The 10,625-nt window shown below is 29.9% G+C and overlaps 1 protein-coding gene across 1 annotated transcript; it reads left to right on the forward strand.

Moving 5' to 3' along the window:
• The first annotated feature begins 8,811 nt into the window (after positions 1-8,811).
• LOC149235592 (uncharacterized) lies at positions 8,812-10,218 on the forward strand. Its single transcript, XM_089461417.1, has 3 exons — positions 8,812-9,041; positions 9,123-9,198; positions 9,527-10,218. Exons 1-3 carry the CDS (start codon positions 9,033-9,035, stop codon positions 9,955-9,957), a joined length of 516 nt encoding a protein of 171 aa, XP_089317543.1. The 5' UTR covers positions 8,812-9,032; the 3' UTR covers positions 9,958-10,218.
• Positions 10,219-10,625: the final 407 nt, after the last annotated feature.

A 10,625-nucleotide genomic window follows, 5' to 3' on the forward strand; every position in this document is an offset into this window, starting at 1 on the left:
TTGTATCTTCCTCTTCTTTGTTCGGGTGATGGTATTTTTAAATCCATATAAGCCAAGTTCAGTTGCTCTATTACTAGTTCTCAGCCCAAGGGAAATAAATTCTCATGTGCAAGAATTTTTGTGTTGAAATGGATTTTGCCAAAGGAGTTCCTAAGGCAACTTTCCTTGGCAAAACCTGGTCCCATATTCATGCCCTCGATTATGAACAAGTTGCTTTCAAATGAAATTTTTTACATGAGAATAGGAACTTTAGAAAAAGGTGTCCAAATAATCCAACATATTAGCCTCCTCCCAAACTTCTACTGTCTCCTCAAAGTAATGATGAGAAAAGAGTGTTTAAACCCATTTCAAGGAAACAAAAGAATCATGCCTAAGAGGCCTCATTCCAAAAGGTATGAATCTCGTTAGCATCCTCCCTCTAGTAATAAATATAATTTTTTGATGATAGGTATGATTTTTAAGGGGCGTAAGTCATGGTTGTACAATCTCAAGTTGATCAAGAAACTCCAAATCAAGTTCCTCTAGAGAACATTAATCCACCAACTAAAGAAGATACTTCATTTCTCTGCTCATGGGTGACCAAGTTGTTCACACAATGGGATGTTATACCCTCTATTTGGTTTCGAATTCCACAAGGGGACATCTTTAGCTTATTGTGATAAGGCTCAATGAATAGGATCCCCCACCCTCGTGGATTTTGAAATTGACCTTACCCAAATTATTCCAATGAGTTATCTATTCACCATGGTTAAAAAATGAAGGAAGAGTCTCCAAATTACTCCAATGAGTTATCAATTCACCATGGTCAAAAAAAGAAAAAGGAAGAGTCTTCATCTACGAATAATGACAAGAAGGAAGAAGAGGCTAGAATGGAGGAAGAGGAAGAGGTTAATGTCTACACTTGTTCTCCTTCATGTTTTAAGTTGTTCCTCCATCCATTAATAGGAATTATATATGGTCGAAGCAAGAAATCCCTAAAATCTAGTGCTCAACATTCTTTCGCCTCCATGGGTCTAGAGTGGGGCCAAGTTCTCTCACATATTAGAATTTTTTTTTTTAATCATTTTCTGAAAGCAATTTGAAGAATCTACTCATGTTCTCATGAAATAGTAGATTCAAATCTTAGAAGGTCTAGTATTGGATCCCCCAATCATATTTTCATTGGGAGGAGGAGGGTGCCCTCTTCTTTTTGGAATCATCAAAGAAATTTACTTTGAAAAATTTTTGTTCCACTTAAAAAAGGAAGAGAAAAAAAAGAGACTTAATATCCATAAAAGTAATTTTGACACCATGGTATTTGAGAGTGGAACAAGGTTCAAACTCTATAATGAATAACCTAACGCCATTCATGTGCTTCAATTCTTCTTAAGTTGTCCTCAATCAAATAATATTATACTCAAATATTATAATAGTGTATCTAAAAAATTTATAAATATTATTTGATCTAATTTTCAAAAAAATTGTCATACTACTATTTTTTTTTAGCTTTTTAAGTAAACAAAACTATGGTGATTTTTGAAAATTTCACTTAATACTTAACATAAATTTAAAACAATAAAAAATTATGAAAAATCTCTTCACCTCTTATAAACCATATCAGTTTTAGTAAACATTAATCATCAATATAATATCATCATTTTATTTTTTTTTATGAAAAAAGATAAAATTAATTAAATTGAGTTCAAAATTGTTAATAAAAACTATTATTATCACTTATTATTTTTAATTTTAAACATGGATTAACTCATTACCATTATTTATAAAAACTTTGACATCTCAAATAATTTGTCCATAATGATAGCATAAACTTTTAAATTTATTATAATTTTGTTGAAAATAAAAACTATGACATCTCAAATAATTTGTCCATAATGATGGCGTAAACTTTTAAATTTATTATAATTTAGTTGAAAATCGTTAATGAAAACTATTATTATTACTTGGATTAACTCATTATCATTATTTAATGAAGCTATGATATCTCAAATAATTAATCCATGATTGTAGGGGTAGACTTTTACTCTTCTAAAAAAGTGTTTGAGTTTTAAATCATTAACCTATATTCTTATATTTTAATTTAATTCTTATTTAGATATCAAAATACATTTTTAAGTTAAATATTATTGTAAAATAAACACTCTTATAATCTATATTTTGAAGGTTAGATCTCTAAATAAAAAATAAAGGCTAGATCTCTAACTAAAAAATAAAAACAAATGACATTGCTATATCATTAAAAGATTATTATTTATTTCATTTATTTTGTCGTTTTACAGTGTATAACATTAAGCAAACTTGGAATTTCACTGTGTGCCATCACCTTTATAATTATTCAACTTTGGGGCACCTTTTTGATCATGTGTCTAAATTAAATATGCTTAAACAGTTGAGTTATAATGATGCGATGTCAAGCTTCCAAAAAGAAAAGCCCATCCATCATCGTGGGATTTATTAAAGAAAATTAATGGAACTTTCGCAAATAATTTATTAATGGTTAAGCATGATACATTTTCAGATCGAAAGCTTTTGTGATTAGTGATATAATAATTAAGATTTTCAAAAAAATCATATAAAAAAGGATTAGTGGACATGTTTCGAATCTCAGTTGTTGTAAAAAATTTAGTGGTTTTGGATTCCTAATATTTTACCGCTTAAAATAAAAAAAGTGTCTTACTTTCTTTAAGAACCTTCGACTTAACGCAACATCGAAAACAATGAAAAGTGCTCCATAAAAGAATGATATAAAAAATATGATAATACAAATGTTTAATTTACATGAAACGCATTACTCGGGAAAATTTATTATGAATACTATTTATAATTAAGAAAATATTTTTTTTTATTTTTTTTATTCTACGTAATCTGTTTTTAACGTGGTATTAATAATACAATGACCACCTAATCAAAACTTTGTAATAACAGGTATATGTCCGCTTACAAATAATTGTAAGATTTGGTATATGTCCCAATTCCTAATATAGGAATCTTTGTGAAGTAAGGAGGGCACGGATGCTAAAGACAAAAAGGTCACGTACATACAGATGCCAAATAATATCGTAATACCACTAACGCGGATCGTGCCAAAATTAATATTATATTATGACCCCTAAATATCATCAGATGATTCATGACAATTAAGGTTGACTGATTGGCGTAAATTATCACACTCAAGAGTATTTTATTTTAAATATATTATTTTTTCCTCATAAATCTTTATTTTTTGAGTTTTATTTTCAAAATTTAATAAAAAATATAAGTTTAAGTTGTTTTAATTTGTAAAAATTTAGTGGTTTTTGAGTGTTTTAAGGTGTTAAATTTATTTATACATCCAAAAATATATTTTAAAGAACAAAAAATTACACTCACTAAAAATTGTATTTCCAAAAACTCATTTCATTTATTAGTTAGACTACTCCTATCTTTAACGCATCTATGGAGTGTAATAACTACATTGTTAATTTGTGTGATTGTTATTGACTAGCGTAGATCCATCTTAACCCGGGATCTATCAAGCACCCAGAGGGATCCAATCTCTTGAGGTGCAAACATTCTTTGAGTGCAAAACTTGAGGAAAGGTTTGCACCTCGAGAGATTGGATCCTTCTGGGTAATTGATAGATATGGATTAAGATGGATCTATGGTGGTTATATAATACTATATAATATATATATTTGTATCTATGTGTCTCTTTCTTAGTCCCTCTCTCTCTCTCACCCCCCAAACACACACACTCTCTCTCTCTCCCTCTTCCTCTTCCCCTTCTCTCTCTCTCTCTCTCTTCCCCTTCTCTCCTTCTCTCTCTCCTCACTCCCACACTCCTCTGTCCTTCACTCTCTTTCCATTGCTCCCCTATCATTCACCCTCTCTCTCCCCCTCCAACTCCATCTCTCTCTCCAGTCTTCTCTCTCCCTTTCTCGGCGCACCCCCCCCCCCCCCGATCTCTCTCTCCAGTCTTCTCTCTCCCTTTCTCGGGCCACCCCCCCCCCATCTCTCTCTCTTCCCTCCAACTCTATCACTATCTCCCTCCCTTATCTCTCTCCCCTCCATCTTTGTGCCCCCCTCTATCTCTCTTGCCCTTCTCTCCCTATCTCTCTCCCCACCTCTTCTCTCTCTTCCCTCCTCTCCTCTCTCCATCACTCTCTCTCCATATTTCCTTTGTCACTCCCTCTCTCTCTCCACCTCTATCTCTCTATGTCTTTGTTCTTTCCTCCCCCCCCCTCTCTCTCTCCATCTTTGTCACTATCTCCCTCCCTCTCTACCCCTCCCCCTCTCTTTCCTTCATTTTGCTTGCTTTCATCCCTTGGATCCTTAGTTAAGATGGATCTATATTGGTTCTTAGTGATACTATTTGTATTATATAAATTTCACATCTTTAAATATAAAAGTATTCTCATTTTTAATTTTATTAAAACCTTAATTAATTTATGTGGAAATATTTGTAGTAGTGGTGAGGATATAGTGTTTAGATATCTCTCAAAAATAATTATAACCTTTTTCCTTTTAGCTTCAATTAAAAAAATGCTATGAAATTAAATTAAAATAAAATACATTTATAATGAAATAATTTATGGTTTTTGGGCATCTGTATTAATAAGCCATGGTATTGTCCCATGGTAATATAACAAAGTCCATTTACAAGTTAATAATATCCACGGTAAAGTGGGGGTCAATTTCCATGGTTAAGAATCTTGTCATATTCTTATAAAATATTTTGATTGTGAAATAAGTTATCATTTTTTGGCATGTTGTATTGATAAGCCATGGTATTAGCCAATGCTATTGTAACAAAGCCTATTCACAAGTTAGTGGAGGTGAATATTCATGATTAAGAATCTTGTTATGTTGTTATAAAATATTTTGATTGTGAAATAAGTTATGTTTTTTGGGATATGGTAATTAAAGCCATGGTATTGTAACAAAGCCTAGTTTTTACAAGTTAATAATATGCATGGTAAAGTGGGGATGAATATCCATGGTTAATAATCTTGTGATATTGTTATAAAATATTTGGGTTGTAAAATAAATTATGGTTTTCGGACATGTGGTATTGATTAGCCATGGTATTGGCCCATGATATTGTAATAAAGCCTAATTTTTACAAGTTAATAATATGCATGGTAACGTGTGGGTGAATATCCATGGTTAATAATCTTTTCATATTGTTATAAAATATTTAGGTTGTGAAATAAGTTATTGTTTGATAAGCCATGGTATTGGCCCATACTATTGTAACAAACCCTATTCACAAGTTAATAAAAAAATCAAAATATAACAAATTGAATTTTATTACTTTAATTTTTTTATTATTAATTAAGCCAACTTATAAATTTTTGCACTCATACCAATCACTTCTAACTTATTTTTTTATTTTTTAATTATGCGACTTTTAGAGTTGTTTACATACTTACATTACAGGTACACATTTAGTCTCGAGATATGATCTTCTTACCCATCCAATTTCTAATTAGAAATTATAGTAATAGTAATGGGAATTGATTTGTATAAATAAGAAGTTTGTACATAATTATGGTTGCTCTTATTACAAAAAAATGTATACATCTTTTATTTTAAATCATAATTATATTTTATTTTTCAATATTAATGTTAATGATAAGTTAAAAATTAGATAAATCAATTATGTTGGATTTTTTTGAAATAAAATAAAAATCTCTTTATTTTGCTCATTTTTTAAATTCCGGAAAATCATCTAAATGAAAGTTTCACAATCAAATATTTTATTAATATTTTTTTTAATTAAAAAAAATTCAACTTCCTTGAAGTTGCTGTACTGACTCAACATTCATTCAAGGGTTCACAAAACTTGTATTCACACAACAATATTTATCCAAAAAATTATAACTCATCTTACATTAATAAAAATTTAAACTTAAAAAATCGTTTTCTCCTTTCCACTTGCTAAGTCAAAATGCTCTGTGGGAGAATATGTTATAGAATATGAAAAGCACGGGGAGGGGGTCACAAGCGTCTGTATCGTCAAATTGATTTACAGCGGAATAAAGAACATATACCAGGAGAAATTGTAACCATAGAATACGACCCTAATAGAAGTGCATACATTTGCTTTTCCCAATGAAGTTATATTAAGCTCGACTAGCCACTTGCCCACTTTAAATAAGGAGAACTTTAAGGCTGTCTCATGGAAACCTCGGGAACAAGGCGTGTCTTTCCCATTCTGCCCAATTCTAGACAACCACTAAATTTATAACTTCAAACGAATTCTTTATAAAATTTAAAAATCATAATAAAAATAATTAAATTTACTGCCTTTTCAAACTCATTGTTAAATTTAACTTATCAAATAAATTATAAAACCATCTTTAAAATTCTTTCAAAATCATAATTCTGTTCACTTTTAGTGAATAACATAAGAAAAAATATAAACTCCTCAAGTTAAGACACTGTGAATTGGATTTAACTCCATCGAAACTAATATCATTATCTTGTCTTATTATTTCAAAGAAGGACACGCCATGCTAGCTCTACATTCTTAGGTTTTGATCTTCTTTAAGAATATGTCTTATTATCTAAAAATAACATCTCATAAGTTTTACACTATGAGCTTTAGTTTAATTGGTGTACTTATAATTTAAGTTTTCTCTATGGTATTGTATTTGGAAAAAATGGGATACATTATATATTTCATTGCTATAATTATTAAAAAAAAATTATTTATTTTATGTAAGTTAATTTAACTTTAAATTTTTATGTAAAAATTTATTGAATTTATAATAATTTATGTAAAATTAAAATTAAATTATCTTAATTTTAAATTTATTATGTATGTAAAAAGATGAAGTTTTTGAAAATATATATATATTTTTTAAATTATCGATGTTGATTTTTTTATTATTATTAATATCATTTTGTAATTTCTCATATCAATTCTGGTTAAGCATGGAAATAATTACACATCTTTTTCATATTCATAAGTAGAAAATACTATAGTATCTAAGAAAGCTCTTTTATTAGATATTGGATTAGCTTTTAGCTTAGAGGTGTCTAATAAGAATGTGGTCATTTTTGTCCTTTGATATGTTTAAAGTCTAAGATATATCTAAAATTTTATTCTCAACCTAATTTTTTAAGTTATCAAATGTGCTACTATACAACCAACAGATTGTACTTTTTAATTTCTTATGCAACATAAAAAATATACATTCTTTAAAAACAAAATAAAAGAATCTTTGTAAGTTGTTTATGTTTTCAATTTAAATTATAAAAACATATTTTTTATACAATAAAATAAATAAATAAATAAATATCTATATATATATATATTAAAAGATGTGTCATATTTTTTATAAAATAAAATAAAATATATATATAGATATAAATTTAAATACACATCTTTTTCATATAAACAATTTATATATATTTTTATCTTTTATTTATATATATATATAAACTTAATGTTAAATATTTAAAAAATGATAAATCTTTTTCGTATCAACCATTAATAAATTTTATATATATATATAGTTGAATGATAATTCTATTTTTAAATTTTAATAATTATTTCTCTAATAGATTTCATAAAAATATATTTAAAATATTTATTTTATATTCTTATTTTTATTTAAATGATAACTATTTTTTTAAAACTATAGTATTTTAAATATATAATTAAAATTTAATATAATTATTATTTTTATTATAAAATTTTACATTTATAAAGTATTTAATCTAATTAATTTTTTATATAACATGTTTATGGTTGCTTCATTTATAATTAAATTTTAATATGATGGTACTATGATATGTTTTTTATGTGACAATTTCACCACCATGTATCACTATGGGATGATTTTCTTAAAATTTATCATTTAAATATTTTTTAGTAAAAAAAAAATTTAATATTGGTTAATACAGTTTTTCCATTCCATCAGAATTATCATTTTGAAATTCAAGAATATAAACTAAATTTTAATATGATGGTCTCATGATATATTTTTTTATGTGATAATCTCACCACCATATATCACTATGAGTTGATTTTTTTTTAATTTATCATTTTAATTTTTTTTTTTAAGTTAATTAACAAAATTCTTTCATTCCATCACAATTATCAATTTGAAATTCAAAAATGTAATACAAAATTCATTATCTCAAATGATTTTTTTTAATTACAATTATAATAAAAAAATTATAAAATTTCAAACCTAATTTAAAGTTTTCTTATACTTAAAATCAATCCTAATCTAAAATTTTCCCAATACTGGAATCAATCATAATCAAAAAATGTCCAATACATAAATCAATCATATATATAATTTATATAATTCAACTTATATCATTAAAATTGGCCTAAAGTTTAAAACCAATCAAAGACTTTCACTTCCCATGTCTCTTTATTTCATCAAAACCCAAACTATAAAAAATCACTTCAAATATCTGTTTATTCAGTCAAAACCGACAATTGAAAATTTGCTTAAGACTAAATCATTGAATGGCTGAACGTTGCAAATTACCAGACTCGAAATGAGTTCGTCAATTCTCGGCGCCCCCCCTTTTTGGTTGTTTTAGCGTGCATGGCTTCCCTTCTGGAAAACATTAAAGATAAATTAAATTCTATACTTGTTTGACGCACACCCTCAACAAATTAATACTTTGACAGCTGCCATCAATAAACATATCTAGTCACCTACGACATATGGATGACATAATGCTACGATAGACAGGAGCATTCTCGCCACGTCAGCGACGTGCGCCGATCCAATGGTCTTCCCTTGTTTTCGAGTTACGTAGTCAAGACGTCTCGTGCTACATGGTTGTTGTAGGGTTATTTCAATATTTTCTTACCTGCCATGGCCCTTGTTAAAGCCAAGGTCTGATTTCAATATTTTCTTATCTGCCATGGCCATTGTTAAAGCCAAGGTCTGATTGCCTTATAACGAGCAAAAAATTTCATCTTGTTTCAGAGCCCTGGAATTCCCATAATTGTTCAGATCTCTGCAGAGGAATAAAAGTCTGCAAGGCATCCTATTCTTGTTCCTGATTCTGCACGGGTTCAGATGGCGAATGTAAGCCCTGATGTGTTCAAATTTTAGGGTTGGATTCTCTGTTTTATTCCTGTTGTGAGCTGACAATTGATTGCTCTGCAGAAAACTGTGATGTCATTGGATCTGTGCTGCGATAAATGCAAGAAGGTCGCCTTGCATTCTGTCACTAAAATCGATGGTAAGAATTATTGCGCGTCACTCTCTTGTTCGCTGAAAACAGATTTAATTTACTTTTTTTCTGCCGATGTTCTTGAATGTTTGGGTGATTACGGGAATCGATTCGCCGTCAAAGATTTAATTTTTCGCTGAAAACAGATTTAATTTACCTTTTTCTGCGGATGTTCTTGAATGTATGGGTGATTACGGGATTCGATTCGCGGTCAAAGATTTAATTTACTTTTTCTGCGAATGTTCTTGAATGTTTGGATGATTACAGGAATCGATTCGCAGTCGACGATTTAATTTACTTTTTCTGCGAATGTTCTTGAATGTTTGGGTGTTTGCAGGAATCGATTCGTTGTCGATCGATATGAAGGAGAGGACGCTGACGGTGATCGGAGATGCAGATCCCGTGGGCGTCGCCAATTTGCTGAGAAGGAAGTTTAGGTGCGCTAAATTGATGTCCGCCGGGCCCGTGCCGCCTCCTCCGCCTCCTGAGAAAAAAGAAGACAAAAAGGAAGAAAAGAAAGAGGAGAAGAAAGAAGAGAAAAAGGAAGAAAAGAAAGAGGAGAAAAAAGAAGAAAAGAAAGAGAAGAAAGAAATTGTAGCGCCACCCGCAATGTGGTATCCAGTGTGCGAGGCACGGTGCTATCCTCCATGTCATGCTTGTTCAAACAGGCCAGATATACTGTGGCCACGCTACCAACATCCGCGTGCCCCCAATGAGGTGTTTTATGTCTGGAATGAAGAGAAACAAGATTCTTGCACAATCATGTAATAATCACAGTAGGGAATCCCTCTGTTGATAAATAAGTAGGGAATCCCTCTGTTGATAAAATAAGTATTCTAAGTTTCTCTGTTTGAATATTTCAGTAGTATAAAGAATCATGCTTTGGCAGTTACTGTTGCCTGGAGAGGCAGATCTGCTGTTTTCACTGTGTGTCCTGATTAATATTGAGAAAAGGGCATATTTCTGTCTGCACTGTTGTTATTGATTAATATTTAGCAGAAAGGCAACTTTCTTTGTAAGCTTTGGTTACTACCGACCCAATTGCGACATTTTTAGTATGAGAGCGATGGATTTCTTCTATTTTCTTTGTGTGAATCAGTTTTCTATCAATTCATAAAAGGTTAGGCACAAACTTTTCAATAGCTGAGCGTTGAAAATACTGAGCCTGGGTCGAATCTGCCGAAATAAACAATTTGGCTTCAAACATCTGGTGCAGGCGTGAAGTCCAAGTATCTTTTCCCAGACATAATAATATAATGTGGAAGACAGCTTCTCATCCATCCATATGTGAAAAGTTGTTTATTTGTTGTTGAGAAACTTGTCCTGTCTGTTTTGTTTATTGAAGAATCTGGTCAAAAAAGATTTCACTTGATTATAGAATATTTACAAAAGTACCTGCGTCAGTATTTTAGTAAAATCTGACTGGAATTGTCTAA

This window comes from Pinus tabuliformis, chromosome 8 (assembly GCF_031772625.1).
Source record: "Pinus tabuliformis cultivar Carrire ecotype Pingquan chromosome 8, CPIR1, whole genome shotgun sequence".
Taxonomy (NCBI): Eukaryota; Viridiplantae; Streptophyta; class Pinopsida; order Pinales; family Pinaceae; genus Pinus; species Pinus tabuliformis.